At 35.8% G+C, this 23,291-nt stretch overlaps 1 protein-coding gene across 1 annotated transcript; it reads right to left on the reverse strand.

Annotated features, from left to right (window-relative positions):
* Positions 1 to 192: 192 nt before the first annotated feature.
* Positions 193 to 17,159, reverse strand: LOC102602837 (RRP12-like protein). Its single transcript, XM_006350120.2, has 18 exons — positions 16,559 to 17,159; positions 13,217 to 13,742; positions 11,807 to 12,058; positions 10,758 to 10,852; positions 8,882 to 9,092; positions 7,788 to 7,969; positions 7,444 to 7,683; positions 6,156 to 6,331; positions 5,359 to 5,452; positions 5,220 to 5,276; positions 4,997 to 5,131; positions 4,848 to 4,913; positions 4,072 to 4,185; positions 3,156 to 3,317; positions 2,952 to 3,080; positions 1,996 to 2,097; positions 1,151 to 1,221; positions 193 to 1,057 (listed from the first exon to the last, which is right to left on the reverse strand). The coding sequence occupies exons 1-18, from the start codon at positions 17,060 to 17,062 to the stop codon at positions 658 to 660; spliced, it is 3,516 nt and encodes a 1,171-aa protein (XP_006350182.1). The 5' UTR covers positions 17,063 to 17,159; the 3' UTR covers positions 193 to 657.
* Between the last annotated feature and the right edge of the window lie 6,132 nt (positions 17,160 to 23,291).

Genomic DNA, 23,291 nt, shown 5'->3' on the forward strand with positions numbered 1-23,291 from the left:
TAGTACTCCAATAGGTAACATTAAATAAAATTAAATAATGAATGCATATAATCCAATCCGAATCTAAGAAGGATAAAGATATACCCAAAACTCATCCTTACCTTTTGTTGGGTTGAGAGGATGTTTCCAATAAGTAGTGTTAGTAGTGTTTAAATAGGATTAAGATTAAGTAGAATGAAGTATTGTTAAGACTAAGATAAAATATAGTCAATAACACAAAGGTTACAAGTCCAAGAATATACAATTTTTCCAAAACAAGTCTCACCCCATTCAACATCATTTGTAGACAAAATCAAATAGATTTATATCATGTCTTTATATCAACAGGAAATATGTTCCCAACAACAACTGGGAGATATTACCTAATAAACACTCCATAATCAAATACAAAATTGCAACTAAGACTATGACCAAAATAACAAAAACTTGATTGATGGTATACATGCCAAATTGCACCATATATATGTAGTATGATTTGTGCATTGACACATTGTTGGTTGATATCTTCCGGTAGCAGCAACCATCGTGATGCCAAGAATCCATCTTCCGAGCAGAAGCCATGCATCGTTTCAATCTACTTTGATATTAGAGACTGTTCTTCGACTCTCTATCCGAGGGATCTTGCAAACTGTTTCTTTTTTAAGATCAGTATATTTGCTAGCTGTTTTTGTTAGTTTTCTGCCGTCTATTAGCACCTGGACCTCGTGTACCATCAGCTGGCCTTTTTTGCCTGTCTATCTTTCCCTTCCCCGGGAAGCCACCCCTCTTCAATTTGCCTCCGTTATCTCTCTTCTGTGATGGTGTTTTACTACCTTCCTGTTTGCGACGTCCAAATTCTTTCGTTCTGTTAACCAGCTTCCTATAAGGTGCATCGGTAGTGTTGTTCTTCCTTTTCATCTCACTATTCCTTGCTTTACCTCCCATGAATCCTTTCTTGGTAAAATTTGTGGATGAATCTTTTTCACCCTCATTTCTCTTCATTCTTTTGTGAGGTCCCCTGGAATTCTTTTCCTTGAATGAGTCACTAGATTCTCTATCCTTCCTTTTATGCTGCCACCTATAAGGAGATAAATCGTTTAAATCAAATTTCTTCTCCGCGAAGTATCTAAAAGAAGCAAAAGATCATGTAAGATGAGCACAAGGACCTAACCTTGAATCCGAAGGAGTTGATTCCATCTCAGCACTACCATCTTCTTTAGAGCTTGACTTGCCATGGCGATTCTGTAGTAAAACAAACCAGCGAACGGAAACCGGGAAACGTTCAGACGATAACATAGCATCACAATAGAATGAAAGGAACACTTGATATTATAGTTCAGGTACTATACTTTCATTTGCAACAATGCTCAAGCAATCATACTTGTCCGTCTCACCAAAAACTAAGTAGGCATTTGAACATGCAATTTAGGATCATGATTTCAAATCCTAAATTCTCCAAAAAGAAAGATTTGGGATTTCAAAATTTTTAAAATATAGAACTTGACCCATAAGTTTATATTTTGTAAAAAAGGACCCATCATTTAAATTTTGCAAAAAAAGACCCATGCTCGGCGTGAAAAGATTGTCCTACCATGTGAAAGGATTATACTAAAGAATAGCTATTTACTACTATTATTGACTAGTGGATTTTTATAAATTTGTATCTGAGAGTTGTAAATCACAAACATTTATTTATAAAGGGAACACGGAGATATGTGATTTATCAATGCGGAGCCTTAGGATATTCCTACATAAAAAAAAATGAACTATAGTTTTGCTCATTTGGTAAGATTGTATAAGAACTAGGGAACTTTTGATAGTTTTCACAACTTGTGGGATTTCTACGTTTATAAGAAACATATAACTTAAGAAATTCAAATTGCACGTCCAAACAAAACTTCAACTTCAAATCAATTTAATTTCAAATAATGTCCAAATGGGGCTTAAAAGCACTTGCCAAAAGATGTACATGACTAAACATCTCACATTTGGTCATTCGTCTAAATGAGAACATACCTCTGAGACTGTCTTGAGGAAATTTTTGTACTTCTCAGCTGCAACTGACTTAACTGCAGCAACTCCACACTTCCTCATCAAGATCTCCACGATTACGGTGACCTTTAAGATGGCACAGAAACATTGACTTTTGCGAAAAAGGACACAATACATCTTTCAAAAGCATATAAACAGATTATTTAAGTAGAAAGAAGGGAACAGATACCAACAGGGATGTCAACTGAACTTTAGTTCAATCCCTAAGGGATCTGAACCTACCCAAACACTGTTATAAGCACTTAGAAAATAAATTCGGATGCATGTCCCACAATGCAAGTTCTATTCAGCATATCTGAAGGCAGTAGATTGACAACAGAAGAACATTGTATTAGAGAGCAAAGTTCGACAATGATCTAATATGTTGAACTAAAACAGGCGAGAAAAGTATCTTGTGGAGGAACAGAGTATACAAGAGTAAAAACGGTTAACCCGTTTTGTTTGGATAAGTGAGAACCTCATAATGTGTTAATTGGCTTTCTATTGGCATCTTACCCTAAACCAATGATCAACCTTTTTCCCGATTAAAAAAGAGGGTTGGCTTCCAAATTAATTTTCTTGTCCAAACAAAACCATGATGTGAGTTCAACAAAGGGGATGTTACTCAACAACTTCTACCTCTTCGATAATTATTTCCAGGCGACGGGAAGAAAATGCTACAAGACACAAAATAAATAAATTGCATATATAAAGCAAGCTGCTGGATTTCAATCAGTGAGACGACTTTGCAACTAGAAGAATTAATAGGCATCAAATTATGGTTTGCGTATACCGCCAATAATGAAGATTGTATCAATGTTAGGAGGCAAGATCCTGTGCTAGAAGTCAGAAGTAGTAGCCTATTTTGAGCAAGATTATATGCTTCCGTGCTTCATAAATACATAGCTATTTTCACATCCAATCAAAGAATCGTCACAAACCTTTGATCTAAAATGATGGCGTGACACAGATGACCAAGGTAGCACTCCGTTGACAATGTCTGAAAGCAAATTATGCAGGTCATTTGCTTGAATACTAGATACAAATACTTTAACAAACCCCAGAACAGCCTACAAAGTCAAAAGAGCAACTTCATAAGCATCAAATAATAGAATAGTATCTTGACGTGGAAAAGGCATGCTTACTTTTGTAACTTCAACATCTTTACTCTGCAGCAGAGTCAGAACGGAAGGGACCAGATCAGGGACTGAGAGACAGATATTGACATCACTATAAACCAGAACAGAAAGTGCAGAGACTGCTCCACTTTTTATATGCGGTGATGAACCAGAAAGATAAGCTATAATCTGCATATTTCAGTATCTTTTAAACTTCAGAAACATGAATCAAAATAATTATAAGCAGACACAATAATGTGAATCATTTAGACCAAACATTATGCCCACGGGAAAAGAACATGGCAAAATTAAGACAAACCATTCTGCTCAAGCAAAAATGTCTCTCCACAAGTGTCATTGATACCAATATGATGCAAAAGGAAAATAATATCATCAACAGTCTAAAGGAATATAGAGCAGAAACTGGAAGAAAATAAAGTAACACTGCACTGCACATAGTAAGGCAGGCTCAAGATGTGACCAAAATAAAGCAAATCATAAATTAAAACTTAGCCAATAATGACCAGACGGCAGTTCAGAAGCGCAAAATACTAAGAAGACTTCTGATCCATCCATTTATAACACAATCTCTTGAGCCATTGCACCAAACATCACACAATTTACTCGGGAAAAAAAACTGATCAATGTTGCAAGGAGATCAACTAACCAGAGCAACAGAATTCAGCACAGTTACAATGTCTCAGGATGTCAATATGTACGCCAAAACATATTCACACTTGGCTCTTCATTAAAGAGGTTTTGTTTGTTGAAATAGAAAATATAATGTGTCTATTGCCGTATCCATCTATTGCATTTTCACCAAAGCATAGACTCAATATAACTACTTCCCAGAATTTCCAACGACATCCATATTTGATGCCAGTAAACAACTAAACATACAAATGCAAGAGCATAAAAGTTGCAAAGACATTTATTTACTAACCATATCAACGAACTTCTTATAAGATTCATCCGACTTAGCAGATGAAGAGTCTCTCAAGCTAGAACACACACCGATAAGGGCATCATATGCTGTCTTTCTACCTTCTTCTGTGGACTGCATTAAAAATGTTATTAAGCTTATCAAGAAGTAACATCTTATTAGTGCTGAATATTTAGGTGAAAATTCAAGGAAAGGAAGAAAAATATACACAACCACAGTAAAGAGGAAGGGAAGTCATGGACCAAAATGGGAAGCAAACAAACATGCTTAAACCAACCAGTAACTAGATAAACAATTTATCCAATCAAAGAGAAATTTGCTGGTAAATACTTTAAAAGTTCATGTTTTTGCCAAGGCTGGCTTTTCCAGATTTAAGACAGGAAGAATTGTCTGTGATGAGATCCCATATTCAGTGTGCTACAAGCAGTAAACTACATGTAGTACAAAACTTCTCTATATAGCACTTCGGCACATTCAGCTGCTGTGGCAAGCCTACAAAGCAACTTTCTTTGATTATAAAAACCAAGTGCATGAACAAAAGAAACAATAATACTTCTGACGAGCAATTATGTCAAAAGTCTCCCATTTCAAGAAACATCCTCTTACAAGACAGGTTGGCTAACACAATCAATTTTACAAACATGCTAACACTTTTACCCTCCTTTTCTCATACCAAAGCTTGACTAGACTTTTTTTTTTTTATAAAGCTTGACTAGACTATTTAGATTGGTCAATATTTATAAGGAAACTATTTAGCTTAACCATGTAGGTCTTACATCTTTTAATGCGAGAATAATCTCATTCAGAATGAGAAAGGCCTGGGTGTTTTCCTCGTCATTATCCTGCAATAAGCATATGGAATCACAGTCGTATTAGTTGTTGAATGAATTGTTCGAAGAATGATTGGCCATAGTGGATAACCTACCTGCAATGCATCAATCAACAAGGTTTTGTAGAAGGCAAAGCGACTTGTAAGTGTTTTTGTATCAGTTGGAGGCTTCACCCTAGCTAACAAATCCATCAGCTGTTCAGCATGTGAAGAGTGAAACCAGGAATGTTTCTGCCAAAATAACATAAGCTCGAGTCAATCAAGCAATTATACCACAAAAAAAAAAAAAGGAAAGAAAAAATTCCAATAGCCAACAGACCTCTAATATTCTACTTAGAATGTGATATGCTTCAAGATGACCAGCTCCATGAGTAGTCTACAAGCATAAAACTAACATTATTATGAGGTAAGATTGTTATAGAAATTACACAATCTGCAGCCACTCGAGACTAACTTACCTCCAAAACATCCCTAGCAATACCAAAGAGGACTTTAATGAGATCCTCGCCAGATCCTTCAATGAAGCACAATCCCAACTCCAAGATAATGCACCTTTACCAATATGCAGCGAAAGGTTAAGGTTCCATTTTAATGTGCCATTATGTCAATAGCCACTGTTCATGCAGCATATATCATTATAGGTGGTCAACATAAAGTGAAAGTAAACATTCATTTAGTACTGCCACAAAATTATAATGCTTTCACTTAAATGAAGCAAACTCAATGAAGATCTCACTACAGTCAATTGTACCTAAAGGTGAAGAAAGTTCACCTTAAAAATGTCTTAGAGCCCGTTTGGATTGGCTTAAAAAAGTAGCTTTTAAATAAAAAATAAAAAGTCAAAATTAAATGACTTTTAAGTCAAAAAATAAAAAGTAGGGGAAGACCTACTTTCAGGTTTTGACTTATTTTAAGTCATTTTAAACTTATTTTCAGTCATTTTTACCTTGACAAACGCTTCCTAACTTATTTTAAGTTATTTTTTATATTTGTCAAACACTTCCAGAAGTCAAAAACTGACTTAAAAGTAGGTTTGACCAATTTTTAAGCCAATCCAAACACCCTCTTAGTGGCTAATATTAATTAGGAAGCAATTTCTAGAGGGGCAAGAAGCTTGTGCCTCTAGCACCTTTAACCATAATGTAGGAAACAGTAAGCCTGTTAACTGTATACATCAGAATATATCCACTCCAAACAGGTTGGTGCCTCACAATCCATGGAAATTAAAGAAAAAGTGAAGTCGAACAGCTGCTACCTCTTAGCTACTTCCCCAAGAAGAGTGGAGTTATTTTCTTTATTGTCTGTTGAATGAAGTTCAAGTTTCTTGTATTCACCAATTTCATTTGTAATCCCAGCTCTCTCCATTGAAGAAGTAAAAATCCTTTGGGTTAACGAAGAATCAGTGATGGATGTCAAGCACCCTATTGCCTCCTGAGAATTATTTGTTATAAAAAAATAAGACAACTGAAGTATCTTGGCCATGCAATATTGTTCCACAAACTTGTTAAAAGATAGAGGAAGAATTGCAGAAAGCGTTTTCGAAATTCAGCCAAGGAGATATCAGTAATCTCAACCAAGTAAAGAGGGAGCAAGCTAAAGTCCTGATGGACCACACACAAGTCCAATGTAAACCCCCACCGGAGGAGGAACGATAAAAGAGGAAGATAAATGTTAACACTCGACAGCGAGAAGATCCTTTCCTGAATAATTGGATCTTGTTCACAAGTTTTCCTTGAAGCATGACAATGAACATGGCCTGGAGAGCTTACTCAAATTTATAGGATAAAAACTTATCTACACAAGATTAACCAGGTAAAACTGGTGTGTGATGATGACCTTTTGCCTCATTTATACCAATGCTCAGAATAACATATCAAATCCATATTAAAAATGTTCCACAAATTATGAGAGAAGCAAGTCCTAAACTAACAGAGCAGTCTGTATGGTGCCTCAACAATACCTGTAGCAATGTTCTAAGTGGGTCGGACTTGGTCAAAATTGAGGAAAGCAGAGGATAAAATAATTCTGTGCTATTCAGAGAGAACAGCGAGAGGTTAGTTTCCTCTTATCATTTATTTTTTTGGGTAAGTCGAGACAAATTTTACTCATTATCAACAGCACCAACATGGAAGAGTCAGTGTACAAAAGCTGACTGGAGACGGATCCCATATAACTTTAAGATTCCAAGAAGTCCAGTACTACATCTACATCATTTACAAAATAACCCTTACCAAAAATTTTAGTTTTGAATGCATCTTCATTTAACAAAAGTCACATTCTCTGATTTCCCTTAGAACAAATGCATTTAATCCTACTGAACAGTCCAAAACACACACAAAAGGAAAAGGGAGAGGGCAGTTTTAGACAATACTTCCTACTTTTGTGATGTATTAAACCAACCTCGAGTGTATATAACATATATTAATAGGGAACAAGATTAGATATTTTTGCAACTAATTGAACGGAAATAAAGATTCATAGCAACAAATGACAAGCAGAAGAGCACAACATTAGTCTGTGTCAGACTAAAATACGATACATACCTTGAACTGCTGGTAATTTGCAGGAGATGCCTTAAAAAAGACATTAATTAAAGCCCGGAGCCATTCCTCAGAGCAAGATGCCAAAGCCTTAATATTTTTGCTAGAAGACTTCTTTGAGTAAGAGCATTTGCGTTTGAACTCCAATGCCAAATCAAGATTTTTGTTCTCCATTTGGTGAACTATATGCTCTTCAGAAAAGTTATCAGATGCAAGTGCATTTTTATTCTTATTCACCAGTTCCTACGAGAAAAGAGACAGCTGATTACTTAAATTCAAACAAGGCATGGACATTCAAGAGAACCTGAAGTAAAACAATATAAAAAACTTCAAGGCTCTGGACTAACCTGCAAAGCTGCAGAAATATTCTCAAGCATAAAGGAGTCCTCCTTCAGAAAAGGAATCAAAAGTGTAGTCAAAGCTTGGGCATTCTTGTGAACGTCAGATGGACAGCGACAAAAGGCAGGTAATAGTCCCCAACACTCACGGGCATAAGCCAGAAGTTCATCTCGAATTACTGACTTTTTAACTGACAAAAAGAAAAAAATTAATTCCAGATGTAGGTAAAGCATCTCTTTGGATCAACTCTCAAGTCTAAAACAGGAAACTGAGGTTATCCCGTCTCCTCTCTTCCCCATCAGAGAAAAGATAATGATGCTTTGCTATTTATTTGTCATAGAAGCAGTTGCTATTTCTCCCTCTGTTTTAATTTGTTTGTCCTACTTTCATTTTTAGTCCGTTTCAAGAAGAATGTCTCTTTTATTTTTTTGGCAATTTTTTAATTCCAACTTTCCACATGGCATATTTAAAATCACAAGATTAAAGGGATTTTTGGTACATTTGACATATCTTTAATTTAAGACCACAAGATTCAAAAGTCTTCTTTACTTTCTTAAACTCTGTGTGAAGTCAAAACAGGGCAAACAAATTGAAGCGGAGGGAATATATTGTATCATTGAGCAAAACATACAAGGGTAAACACTAATCAAATGTACAAGTTCAAAATTCCGGCACTTCTACAATTACAAGGGAAGTTATGAGTACTGCACCTACAGGAAGAAAGAAAACAATTTACACCAACTGAATCAAAAAAATAAGAAGAAAAGGAACAAAAAAGGAAATGAGAATCATACTAAACAGAGTGAGTTCATCAAATAACAAATCAAAATTATCAAATTCAAATTGCACAAGCACCAAAATTAAAAAAACAATAATGTATTATTCCAGACCTTAGCAGTACTCATAGAAAAATTTGACATGAAAGACCTACTCATTTAAGAGATTTAACTAAGTGAGCAAAATTCAAGTACATTTTCCGAACTACCAGAAGCAACAGAATTCAAATGAATCTAACTAAATGATAAACGAGGATTTTACTTGGGACACAAAAAAAAAACCATAAACATTATCCAAGCTTAATGAATTATCAACATATGCCTACCTTTAGACGATGCCTGTTCGAAGGACACAGCAAGTGGCACCACGTGCTTCATAAAGAACTCGAGTGATGATCCACATATATATTTATTTAAAACAGGAAGCAACCAACTGTTTGAAAAAGAGTAATCCTTCGTATTCAGGGAGATGGGTAACAGGGAAAGCAGTTTCTCTGGTCCCATAGCAATAACAGCTGATCCTATGCACTCCTGAAGCTGCAAAGAAAACAAAGAAAAGGAAAGTAATTACAAAAGTTTTAGGTTCGTAACTTTTCTGCACAACTGTATATTTTATTTTTTTGAAAGATCGGGAAATCATTCTTACTAATCAAAGGGTCTAGAATACACTAAATACAGAAACTTTAAGAAAAGAGAAGGAAAGCAAAAGCTAGTACATCATCAAATATAAGGAAAATGTTTTTATTCAAAATCCATTTTTCACCTTTAAGTTAATCTTTAAGTTTTTATGCAGATGGTAAGGGATATATTCTGGGGCTTCTGGAAGTTCATAAATTGAAAAGTTTCTGTGATAAGAGAGTTATTGCTTAGTTTGTTCCTGTTATGCGAACTAAAAGTGAAGGAGTTAGTTCATCTGCCATGGCAAGTTTTTGCTCCTGTAAATTGAACTAGCAAGACTGCAGTGTTATCAAAAGAGAGAAAAAGTGTGCTTTAAGCGCAAAGCGGGGTGAAGCGCACCCACTGCGCTTTTCTTCCCTAAAGCGAAGCGACAATATAAAGCGATCGCCTCAACAGTTGAAGCGAGAAGCGCAAGAAAACAAAAAGCGAGAAAAGGCGCGCTTAACTTTAAAAGGCGCTAATTAGGTTTTTTTTTTTAAAATTATAAGGTTTTTCTTAATTTCTGAAATATACTTTTGAGACTTCAAAATATTTCCTTTGGACTGCTGCAACGTAAGTTCTCTTCTTCTTCTATTCTTCTCTTTGGTTGCTGAATCTGCGACTGTTTTTTTTTTCCTCTTTCTGGTTGCTGCTGCTGTTTTTTACTATATTTCTATTGCTGCTCTGTTTATTTCAATTTCTATTGTTGCTCTGTTTTTTGTCTATTTCTATAGAGTGTGATGTGTATGGCGTATGCTGGTTGCTGCACTTAGCAATCTTTATTTTTTTTTACTTAGTTTATTTGTTGTTTTGTTACTAAGTTACACTTCTTTCTTTTTTTTTACTTAGTTTATTTGTTGTTTTGTTACTACACTTCTTTCTTTTTTTTGCTTGTAGTAACTGGTAAAGTTGATCCTATTGTGATTTAATTATGTTTTTGTTTTATATGTTATGACTTATGAGGATTATTGACCATCTATTTAGAATGTATCACCTCTATTCAGTTATTTAATATTTATTTTTTTTTATACTAAATACCGCTTTACTTTAAAAAAAGCGCGCGCTTTGCTTCTCGCTTCTGTGAAGCAATCCCTCGTCGCTTTTTTCCGCTTCTCGCTTCCCAAAACATTGAGCAGGAGGAAGTATTTCTTTTACTCTCTTCCAAACACTATCAAACTACCCAAAGCAAAATACTAACACTTCATCCAAAGGAAAAATTATCATTGTGCTTCTCTCCTCTACCCTTCCCCTCCTCTTTTAATGGAACTAACCATAATATTTAGTTCTTGTAACACGAAAAAAAAGGAAGGGTAGGAAGAGAGAGATCAAATAATTTGCTCCTGTAGTAACAAAAAAGGGTTGGAGGAGTAAGATACTCTTCCACATTAATATGTAGCCACTCAAAGATTGAGAGAGCAGGAATAAGCATATATCATCTACTTCCCTTCCAGGCTCCACCCATGTCAAATTTAAATGACATTCCAATAAAGAAAGTGAATCAATGAGCTTCTTGTAACACAAAGAAAGGCCTTTTGTAGGACTTACATTTTTTGTATCATAAACAGCATCCCCAGAAGCAACAATCATCCAATCAGCAAGTTTAAGTATTATATCCTTCGCACAGAAGTCCAAAACCTCACCTGGAGACATAGATGCAAATATAGTAAGAACAAATAGTTGTTAAAGAGAAAATTCATAGAACAACCTATCAACTGATAGTTGCACATCAGTAAATTGTCTAGGGACATATGCAAAGCCATTGTTTCCAATAAGAAATAGATCATGGACCTAACTCAACTCCAACAACTAGCTCAGGAGGTGAGAATTGCCCAAGACCATAAACGCAGCCAACAACCAACTTCCTCCACCAATGTGGGAAATTTAACAGTTTCCATTGTCCATAAAATAATCTGACAAAATTTCTCTATACAGCTTCAAAAGCAATCTTTCGACACAAATCCATCCTCCTCACTTTTGTTCTGCTGAGGTAGAGGACCATATTCCACATTAAGTTATAAACTTTTGTTAGCTGTTTTAGTCTCTGCCTTCATCCACTAGTGACATAAAAGGTATGTTTTTTTCTAAGAAAACAAATTATCAAAACATCATCCTTCCAAAGTTTCTTTTGAACATTATCAGGCTTCTAGATTAAAAATGGTGGAACTCATCCATTTGAACAATTTATTTCGCTTTATATGTAAGATCATCCCCTCCCTTCTACCAACCAATAAGAAACAACACAAAAAATCACCTGCCTTCGATGAGAACATTTTAAGTGTCATACAAAATACACCCCAAGGAAGAAAGAACATGCAAAATGAACAGTGCATGACAGGACTTCTTGTTGTCCGCTATTTCTAAAGCAGAATATTATAAGTGAAGCAAAAGTCACACATCCCCCAAAAATGGTAGGCGAGGATGATATCTGCCTGTAAATTTAAAATGCTGATTTTTGCCTAAACACTTGTTGATTCAAAATTATCAAAAGTTTATGTAGACCTCTTCTACTGTCAGTTCTTAGATAAGACCACAAGACTTTGCAAGGAAAGTAGTGCTACTGGAAGCTCCATCGTGGGTTGTCAATGTCTACTTACCCAATTTAAGGAACATGACAGACAGGACTGCCAGTAAATGGTCGTTTGGATATTCAGAAGAGCTGAGAAGCACGTTTTCAAAGACTAAACAAATAGCTTTCACAGTTTCAAATTCAGAAGAACTGAGAGCCTCATCATCCACTGCCTGCTTTTTACCGGTCAAAAACTTTTTCACATCAATATGAGCATTGATCATTTCTTTCAAAATATTTGAAGCCGGTAAAGCAATATTTTCTGGACGTGTAAGAAGACCTGAAGAAACATTGAGAATGTCAGCACCAGTCACCAGCATCACATAATAACAAAAATAAAGTTGTTAGATTGTAGAAACAAAGAAGTGTAACAGCTCAGGCCTAACTGTCAAAGGCATTATCTACCTTAGCCCTACTCGTTTAGGCCACCTCAAGGCTTTTGGGCCTCATGATTTGGTCCTCTTTGTCTTAACTCAAAAGGTACCTCGACAGTTGAATCCTGAACTCACCCTTATATGACCCCCTAATCTTTCCCCTACCAATCCGATGTGGAATTTGCCTGAGGCAAGTTCACACTTCACAACAAACCCTTTCAAGTTAAACTGCCAGTGACCCATAGGCTGTTACAAGATCTAAGGGAACTATATTCGGGAGAACCTTACCAAATCCATGGTGAACATAAACTTGACTCTCCGGAATTATCACCAATTAGTGACATCAATCAGTCTCACTACGTTAAGAACCACTCAGAAACTAAAAAGATTGGTCTACCTGTTATGTACAGATTAACCTGTCTTCCAAAGACAGTAACACTGAAGGGTTATTCACCTGGAAACCCGGTGAACTCATCTTTATGTTCTCTAAATAACAAAGAACATCTATTTCTGATTGACTCAACAATGTAAAAATAGGGTAGTTTTATCAATTATTGAACGATAAGAAAAGCAAAGAACCCACATAAATATTGGCAATGGAATGCTGTACGTAGTAATTAAAAAATCTAGGGAAAGCCATGGAACTTATAGTCTTATAGAGGTACTCTATCAATACTATAGTTAGTTATCAAAGACACGTCAGTCATCTAATAGATAAAAGCTCGAGCTAGATCCAGAAATGTATGCTCCTACGTGGCCTTCTATTAATTCGTGACTCATCATCAATTTTATCAAAATCATTAAATTTTAGGACTGCCAAAAACAGAAAGACGACGGATGGCTAAATTTGCTGTACATTAGACCAAATGGAAAGCCACATGCTTTAGTCAAGTAAAACATGAAATAAGATAACCAGACCAAATGCTGAACAAATGGCAGGTCCATCCAGTAGGCCCAAATCCTTTAATCATAAAATATGAAAAAGTTATTACCAATGGACCAGACGAGGCGCATTCAGATACCACACAACCAAAATGGAGTACAATTAATCACCATAGTATTACCTGATATGGAGCCGACAACCAAAGGCAAATAGGTAACCCAAGCACTCATTCCGTCATCATGGAGTTTGTCAATGATGCCTTTTGCTAAAGTTGCGGCAAACAATACATTGTCCGCAGGGGTCTCCGCAGACAACATGTATGATATAAGAGCTTTTATAATAGTGTCAGCTTCTAGAAGAATGATTTCAATCTTTGAAACATCTAATATCGCCCCAATATTATCAAAAATGTGTCTTGTGAATGCTGAGCTTTGGGACCTCATAAGCTCCACTAGTTGAGCAAGTACCTTCTCATTGTCTTTGACTCTAAGGTACGGGATGATAGGCTTCAGGATATTCAGGGAGTGAAGCACCTCTTGATGCTCATCTTTAGATCCACTTATTTCCTTTGGATCACTTAGTTTCATTGCCAATGCAATGTTACCTTTTATCAAGGAGTAAATTCTTTCACCAGCCTTCTTAGCCACAGAAGATGAACCAAATGACTTAAAAACAGTCAGAATACAATCATGAGCACATTTCCTCACCTGAAAGAAATCAGACAAGTAACATCATATCAGAACCATATCAATTATTTCTCTATATTTCACTATGGGACAATGAATCCATTCAAAACCATCAGCCTCTCACACACAGTTCCATAATGTACTAACATCCTGTACAAAACTATCACTATTCAGCCAAAAGGTTATCAAATGAACTGCTTATATAGACATATGCAAGCATGGTTGCAAAAGAAAAGTCACCAAGTTACATGATTTAGCAAGAATAATATAGATCATTGCAGCATCATTAGCTAACTAGGTCAACTATATCTAACGCTCGAATTACTTCAATTTGTATAAGTTTGGGATGCCCAAGTTAAGCTAGAACATAATTTGGGGATAGAATTATATTTGTCTAAAGAGCACAGAATATTTCAACGGCTTAAAATAGTAAATTACTAAACAAAGATTACTGAGATCACGTTTTAATTGGTTGGGCAGGAGTTGGAAACAAAACTGTAACAGCATGGCAAAAGAGAAGAATATCAATTAGGAACACTAAATTTACATTTGCAGAACTCTTTTTAATCATTTCGGAACTCAATGTGAGTCAAAATAGCTCGTGAAACAAACAAAGCCAAGAAAACAGGATGCTGATGCCGAGATCAAACTGAATTTGATTCTTGAAGCCAAAGTGCAAGTTCTGGGAAAGAAATTACCAACAAAAGTGTAACCTTTACCATAGCAAAGAAAGTAAGGATTCTATTTTTGTCCAACAAGCATAATTCAAATGAAGCACACTCTATATAGGCACACAACTATGCATCATAAACACAAGTAGGTACAATTTCAAGGGATCAAAGAGCCTCTGGACACTTATCAATGGAGAACTTTACAAGTGTCTCACAACCCACCTCTACCAAATCTCAATCTTATCACAAAATCCCCAAAAACTTAACAAAACCCTCACAATAGAAGTCCCCAAAAAAAAGTCTCACTCTTCAATGGCTGCTTTTCAAGAAAACCCACAATAATTCCACAGCAAATCAAATTAAAGATACAACTATTGGGTATAGAATCACTTTTTCATCAAGCACACTGAATATTAAAATAGTAATTTACTAAGCAAAGATTATTGAGATCCCGTTTTTGATTGGTTGAGCAAGAGTTAAAGACCAAGTTGACTAAAAGGCAAGTGAGAAGAATGTCAATTTGGAACACTAAATTCACATTTTCAAGAACTCTTTTTTATCATTTCTGAACCTAATGTGAGTCTTAATAACACGCAAGATAAGCAAAACCAACAATGCAGATTATTGATGCTGAGCTCAGATGGGGAATCTTAGTAGCTCAGTTAGTTAACTACATGAACTTTCACCTTGTTGGTGAAGGTTTGATTCCCCACCTTGTAATCCTCTCCACCATTTCCCCTTCTCCTACCCCAATTTTCTTTTTTAAAAAATAATAATGCCTGAGCTCAGATGAATGTGATTCTTGAATCCAAAATGCAAGTTCTGGGAAAGAATTAACTAACAAAATTTCAACATTTATTAATCCCCCATAGCAACCCATAGTAAATCAAAGTAAAGATACTATTTTTTTCCAACAAGCATAACTCAAATAACACACTAACACACGCTCAATAAACACAATCTACATATACATCATAAGCACAAGTAGAAACAAGCTGAAAGGATTAAAGAAACAACCTTTGGACGCTTATCAACGGCAAACTTCACAAGTAACTCAAACCCCACTTCCACAGAATCCCAATCTTCTTTATCACAAAACCAAATTAAAATTCCCAAACACTCAACAAAAGCCCTCACAGTAGAAGTCCCCAAACCACTCTCACTCTCCATGGGTTCTTTTCAAGAAGAACCACAATAATCCCATAGCATATCAAAGTAAAGACACAATCTTTTTCCAACAAGCATCACTCAAATAACACACACACTCAATATAAACACACATTCTACATATAAATCATAAGCACAAGTAGATACAAGCTCAAAAGGATTAAAGCAAGAACCTAAGGATGCTTATCAATGGAGAACTTCACAAGTATCTCAAACCCCACTTTCACCCAATCCTCTTTATCATAAAACCCAATCTCTTAACAAAAGCCCTCACAGTAGAAGTCCCCAAACCACTCTCACTCTCTAGTGGCTCCTTTCAGAATAATCAAATAGCATATCAAAGTAAAGATGTAATTTTTTTCCAACAAGCATCACTCAAATAACACACACAATCTACATATACATCATAAGCACAAGTAGATACAAGCTCAATGGATTAAAGAAAACACCTTTGGACGCTTATCAATGGAGAACTTCACAAGTGTCTCAAACCCCACTTTCACAAAACCCAATTACCCCCACCCCCCCTGCGCACACAAACACTTCACAGTAAACAAACAGCATATCAAAGTAAAGATGTAATTTTTTCCCAACAAGCATAACTCAAAGAACACACACACGCAATATAAACACACAATCTACATATACATCATAAGCACAAAGGAGTAGATACAAGCTCAACGGATTAAAGCAAGAACCTTTGGATGCTTACCAATGGCAAACTTCACAAGTATCTCAAACCCCACTTTCACAGAATCCCAATCTTCTTTATCACAAAACGCAATTAAAACCCCCCCAAACACTTAACAAAAGCCCTGACAGTAGAAGTCCCCAAACCACTCTCACTCTTGAGTGGCTGCTTCCACAATAATCAAATAGCGTGCAATTTTTTCCAACAAGCATAACTAAAATAACACACACACACTCAATATAAACACACAACCTGCATATACATCATAAACACAAGTAAATACAAGCTCAAAGGATTAAAGCAAGAACCTTTGGACGCTTATCAATGGCGAACTTCACAAGTATCTCAAACCCCACTTTCACAGAATCCCAATCTTCCTTATCACAAAACCCAATTAAAACCCCCAAACACTTAACAAAAGCCCTCACAGTAGAAGTCCCCAAACCACCCTCACTCTCCACTGTCTCCTTTTCAAGAAGACCCACAAGAAACTCAATTGCCTCAGCAACTTTATCTGAAGAAACATCTTCATTGTGAACTAATGGAAGAACAATAGACAAAAAGGAAGACAACCCAGATAAAGCTTGTGGGTCAAGAGATTCTTGAGAATTTGAAATTGTGGAAATTGTGGCGGCGAAGTAAGAAAAAGGGGTTATTGGTAAAGACTCAGCTTGTATAATGGAACGAGTGGCGGCTGCAATAGCACAGAGATGACGATGTTGGGGTGCTGAGGATTTTCCGTAACGTTGGAGGAGTTGTTGGCATATGTCGGAATTATCATTGAAGACATTGTTGTTGTCTTGAGGATCCATTGAGTCGAGACTTGAGAGAGACGAAGTTGTTTGTCTCTCTTTAGGGGTTTAGGGATGAAGGTTTTTGAAAATAAATTTACAAGTACTAATAATAACTATGGAAGGTTAAAGATAGTATTATAAGTCTATTTTCCGAAGTTCTAAATAATTTATTAATCAAAAGGTTTTAAGGATAGATATTGATTTTGAAGCAATCTTCTATTATTTGCGGGATGAATTCGACAGTTAGTTGTTGGTGTTGAACAGGGTTTTCAAAAATATTTTTTGGGGTGAATTTCGGAGCGGGGCGTACCAAAAACGCTCTGAGGCGCAAATTGAAGACATAGATTCATAGGGCATAAGTCCTAGTATTTGGGGCATAAGCTCCAAGTGTAAAAACTTAAGCTCTAGGCATAAAAATGTACACCCTGGGAGTTATTTTTTAGTTTTTGAACCTTTTTTTTCTTTAAATCATATTTTTTTATTGGTGTAATGATATTTCTCAAATAGTAATTGTAATACTTTTTTTCTTCATTATTGGTTATTAATACCTTTCTCAAATAAAAATCAGAATATTTTTTTATAAATTATATTTATCAAAATTTATTTGTAAAATAATTGGAAGTTTTACTTTTGCTTAATTTCTTAGTAATAAAATTATAAAAGTGAATATACATTAGACTACGCCCTTTAGATCCATAAGACTTACGTCTCGCTCCATACTACGTGGAAGATGATGGATGATTCTAATTTCATTGATACAACCTTAGGAGAGTCACGTTCTAGAAATTAATTATTAAAATGGGAGAACTCAAGACTATATAAGCCCCACATTAACTTCTTATTTAATCTATGTGGAACTCGAGTATCATTCCTTACAATAATTTCATAATAATGGGTGATATATTTTGTAATCTAGAAAGATTAAAAAAAAAATGATTCGCAAGCAGGCTGTATAGATTGACTGATTGCATAAAATTATACTATTGTCTCATAAAGATAAAATAATACCCCTAAAAGACATTAATAATCTATATTCTATAACAAATTAATACATTTTAAATTTCATCAAGAAAACCGCACTCTATGTGAAAAAATAAGCATTCTCGCCAGAAATGTTACGAAAATAGACTTGGCGTGTCTTGATCTCTAGCCGTGGTATTAGCTCCCTACGAGCTCAACTTGCTGAGAAATAGAAATGTTACGGAAGTTTCAGCTCAAGATCATTTATTATGTTTCAAGAGAATAGAGGTGGTTTCTTATCTTTGTGTGGATGCCCATGAATAGCATGGTGGAGTTGATGAAGTCTTCTATCGAAATAAATTATATGGCATCGTGAGACTTTTGAATGTTGAAGGTGAAATTTATCCAAACTCTACCCTCTCATATCTTGGTTTTGCAAACACAAGAATAGGTCATGCATCCCAATGTGGTACTACTCATTCACACTAGTTTATGGAGGTGAGGTGTAGATGATGAAGAGACAAAGTGTATTGATCGGAAACAAACAAATTTCATTTCTAGGTTTGACGAACAAGAACCAATCGAAGAAAAAGAAGTATTTGATTTCATAGCTAATTGGAGGAAGTCTTACCTTCAACACCGACGAGGACAAAAGTGTATTTTATCATATCACTTAATATGTTGAGTTCAGATATGAGTAAGTATTTTGTAAAGCTTAAATATTTTCAATCATTCATTTCTTTACATTCAGTTGAGTATATATTTATATCTATCGCAGTCCTTTCATTCAATCATTTCGCTTCGACTATATTACATACTCGTACATTCAATGTATTGATGACATTCAACCTACATCTTTTTATGATGAAGATACATGTGTTCAGATCATCAAATTGTGCTTCATTGAGATCACTTTGCACTTCCCGTTAGATTTCGGTGAGCCTCCTTGCATTCTGGAGGACTTCATTTTTATTTTTTAGTTCGTTGTTTTGAGGTGTCGTGGATCTTGTCCCGACATCCATCTTGAAAAATAGAAGCTTCATAGATAGTTAGTTTTGAGGATGTTGCAGTATTTCTTTGTTAAACTTTTTTTAAAACTATTATGCTTCCCTTGAGTATTCTACAGACAGTTCGAGTTGGGTATTTTGAGATTAAATTATTTAATTCTGTTTTAAAGCTTTATTTTGCTTGAGTCAGTCTTCCGCTAAGTAGTCATCCATGCCAGATTTGCTTGGGAATCAATTATGGTTATCGAGTGTCGGTCACATCCAGGGGGTAGGCTTGGGGCATGACAGTATAGCCTCACAATGATCCGATGCATTTTTGGGCATTTAGGAGCCATTTTAAAGGAATTAGGCGATCTTTTAAATTTTTCGTGTGTGTCAGCCCATGGATATTTGGTAAAATGACTCACGGGCTATTTTTTGTAAATAACTTTACGAGACCCTCCGTAAGGAGTTGGGGGAGTTGTCACCTCGGTGTTAGAAAGAGCTAATTTTAGAAAGAACTAATTTGGTAAGAGCTAAATTGAGATTTGTGCAAGTTAAACTTTAAATGTCAGTTTTGGGTCAACTTCAAACGACGATAACTTTTAGCACATGATGAATTATGTGGCCCATGAGATATCAAATGAAAGATCGTTGAGTCCTCTTTCCAACGCCACCGAGTTTGCCAAATTCTGAGTTCAAATGAGGGAGATATGCATGTTTGAGTACAGCCTGTCCAGTTAAGGAAATCCATCCAAACTTAGGAAGGGTATTTTGGTCTTTTCCTTACCGCCACTAGCCTAACTCATTTTTAGTAATATTTTTAGGGGTCTAAACTGACTTAGATCAGTTTTCACAATTCCTAAACGCTCAGGGTTTTAGAGAGAAGTTCAAGAGGAGAAAATGAGAAGTTTAAGCATTCGTTCAAAATTCTTGTGATCGTTGAGGGGTTTCACCAAGGATTCAATCCTAACGAGGTATGTAAGCTTCCATAGTGTTGATTTTGTTCACCCATACGCCAATCATGAGTTTCTACATTCAAATTCATCCATGAGATTGAGTATATCGAGGTTCTTGATGAAATTCTTGAGGTGTTGTTTCTTCGTTCTTGAATATGAAGATTTGTTGAGTTCTTAAGGTGAGAGTCTTGTGGTGAGGGTTGGTTCTTGAGAGATTTTGGTTAGATTTTCGTTCACTAGTGTTGGGTTTACGAATCTAAGAGAATTTTGAGAAGAACAATCGACTCAAGGTGAATTTGGGCTGGAAATCGAGAAGAAAAATTCGTCAGATTGTTTTGGGGGAGGGGTGGAGAGACGCGCCACTGTGCCAGGAGGGCTGGTGCGCCGCGCCTACAGTGCGCCAAAATGGAGCGTCTGAAGTTTAGAGGTTGGCGCCCCGCGTCAGGGATGCGCCCGGGTCGCCTGCCTCCACTCATTTTCCGTCGTTTGCTCCATCTAAGTCCCTTTAAAATGTATCCTTGCTCTTTTACTGATTATAACTACTCAAACTACATATAATTATTGAGAAATCTGTATATCCAAATCATAATTCTTGAATTCACATTTTCAAATTCAAGAATAGAGTTAAGAGTAAGGTTCTAGAGAGTTCTCTTGAGTCATTTTGAGAAGTCTTTTGCAAACTTTTAAATTTTGTTTTAAGACTTGAGCACTTGAGTGTGAGGATGAGGAGAGTTGAGTTTCATTTTTCAAAATGAATTTATGGGAACTAAGTATTCCTAAGAATAAATGTTTTACATTTAAAATGAGAGGAAACTTTGATTTCCAAATGAGTTCATGAGGAGTTTTGAGCATAATCTCTTTTAAGAGAACCTATTAAGTAATAATATCAAAGTATGAGGATAAGGAAATATTTTTAAACATATGAGCATGAGTTATATTATTGGGAGTAGTATTGAGAACCGATATGGGACGAGTTCAGACGACTCAAAGTCCTCATAAATCAAGTATGCCAACATGGGTAAAAAGATTCATACTTTTTAGATGATTCATTATTTCTTTTAAAGCATAGCTTAATGGATCCACTTAGTTGAGGATGTCTTATACTCCGGCAAGGTATATGATAGTTCTGGCAGCGTGGGCGAGACGATGTATCATCACGTAGCTCATAGTAATGATTATCGGTTAGAGAATCTCCCAAATAAGAGTAAAAGAGTTATTTTTGTATTTTTAAATACATTGAGTTATTATCTACTGTTTTAAAATCTTTCTTTATAATATATCTTTATTGTTGTTTTTATATTGAAATGAGTTGAGTATTTCTGAGTTTGAGTATCATTGAGTATCCTTGAGTTGAGTTGAGGTGAGTATGATTTCCTTTTATCAGTTCAAGATTGCAGGTAATGTTCAGTGTTCCCCTTACATGCTCGTACATTCTATGTACTGACGTCATTTGGCCTGCATCTTTCATGATGCAGATACAGGTAACCAGGATCATTAACCGGCGCTCCATTGATCCAATCGAGTTCCAGATTTGATTGGTGAGCCTCCTTGCTTCCGGATGATTCCCATTTACTTTTCAGTTTTGTTAGGATGTCGTGGGTCTTGTCTTGACTTCTATCATAATTGTTAGAGGCTTCACAAATAGACAGTAGCAGTTGAAGAGTCTTTTCATTTCCATTGTTTAATGTTTAAGACTTGAGTTGCCTCTTTTGGCCAGTGAATATTTTATTTAAAATATTCTGAGTATCTATTTTGAGACATTGAGTTAAATCTTTACTTTTGAAGTTCATTTATTGTTGAGTAAGTCTTCCGCTGAGAGTTGAGCCAGACCAAGGGTTCGCTTGGGGCCAACAATGGTTCTCGAGTGCCGGCCACGTCCAGGGAGTAGGCTCGGAGAGTGACAGGAGAAGTACGTATAGACTCACTATAATCTGCGGTAATTTTGGGCAATTATGAGTCATTTTATAAGAATCGGACGATTTTTTCAATTTTGTCGTATGTGTCAGCCTATGAATATTTGGTGAAATTGCTTTTAGGTGATTTTTTTTTAAAAACCTCTATGAAAACCTCTGTAAGGAGTTGGGGGAGAAGTACGTATAGTGTCACTGATGTGAAGCCAAAAATATGATACATGAAATCCAATACATGCTGCAGCCTTGGGATTTTCCAACTATTGTAAGTAATTTTATTATTTTGGTCTTGCATTCTTCTCTTTTGGCTCTCTTAAATAAATAATTAGATCAGTATAATTTAGTAAAAATAGTTAATTGACAAGTCCTTTGGGTTCGATAATCTGATTTTTTTAAGAGCCACTATATTACTTGCGCGATCGCGTACACTTGCGTGTGCAATTAGGAATTGGTAGGGGCGATGAAACAGAGAATGCAAAACAAGAGGCGCTTGAATGTACATACATGTTGGACAAAGTTAATTCAAAAATTGTTGAACAAATGTTTGAATGTGTGGAAGAGCAAAAAAATAATCACGACACTACGAGATGCGCTCGACGCTATTCAATTAGAAATTACTGTCCTAGAGATTGCAGCCCAACAAAGAGAAAGCTATGAAGAAGCAGAGATAGTGAGCCAATCTTGGTTACAAGAACAAACTCAACTTCTAAAGTTTCATGAGTCTATCAGTGATGGTCTGACATACATGACAATCCAACTGATTGAAGGAAGAGTTGAGCTCACACAAGAAATAGATCAATTTGGCTCAGTATTCATGACTTGGAGACTCACTTGAACAAAAAAATTGAGGCATCTGATGCCCAATTATCAATTGTCGTGGATGATGATCAACAAGTGGAGCAAAAAGACGAATTTCAACCATTAAACTACACCTTATTCCTTAATATCGATGTTAAGAAAGAGTACAAAAGTGAGAATATTGTAAATAATGTTGCTTTGGAGTTGAGGCAATTTAAATCTCATTCAAAACACTTTTCTATAAAATTTGAACTAAAGGATGAGTGTATTGATGAGAAACAAGACCCTTACATTCTAAGGTTTTTTAGTCCACGTAGACAAAACGACATTCCCTCACCTAAGGGCCAAGAAGTGCAAGATGCGACATATATTACTTGGTTCCTTTATCTTTATACCACCACCCCTTGAGAGGAGCAGAAAAATTGATGCAAAGTTAGGGGTAAAATTCATAAGTTCCAAGTGGAAAGAAAGTGGTGAATTTATTTGTGTCGTGCCGCGACGTTAAATTAGGCGCTTATTGGGAGGCAACCCAATTTATAGTGTAACTTCTTATTTTTTTTTATTATTTTTTTTATTATTATTATTTTATTTTTTGTGTTGTTTTTACAGGTTTTGGAAAGTCTGAGTATCCAAA

Source organism: Solanum tuberosum, unplaced genomic scaffold (assembly GCF_000226075.1).
Source record: "Solanum tuberosum cultivar DM 1-3 516 R44 unplaced genomic scaffold, SolTub_3.0 scf00118, whole genome shotgun sequence".
Classification (NCBI taxonomy): Eukaryota; Viridiplantae; Streptophyta; class Magnoliopsida; order Solanales; family Solanaceae; genus Solanum; species Solanum tuberosum.

Coding starts and splice junctions, on each gene's coding strand:
- LOC102602837 (XM_006350120.2), bottom strand. CDS start 17,062: ATGGATCCTCAAGACAACAACAATGTCTTCAATGATAATTCCGACATA. Junction 9,093..10,757: donor CTGTTTATGATACAAAAAAT/GTAAGTCCTACA, acceptor TTTTCTTTGCAG/CTTCAGGAGTGCATAGGATC. Junction 3,318..4,071: donor ATAAGAAGTTCGTTGATATG/GTTAGTAAATAA, acceptor TGAAATATGCAG/ATTATAGCTTATCTTTCTGG.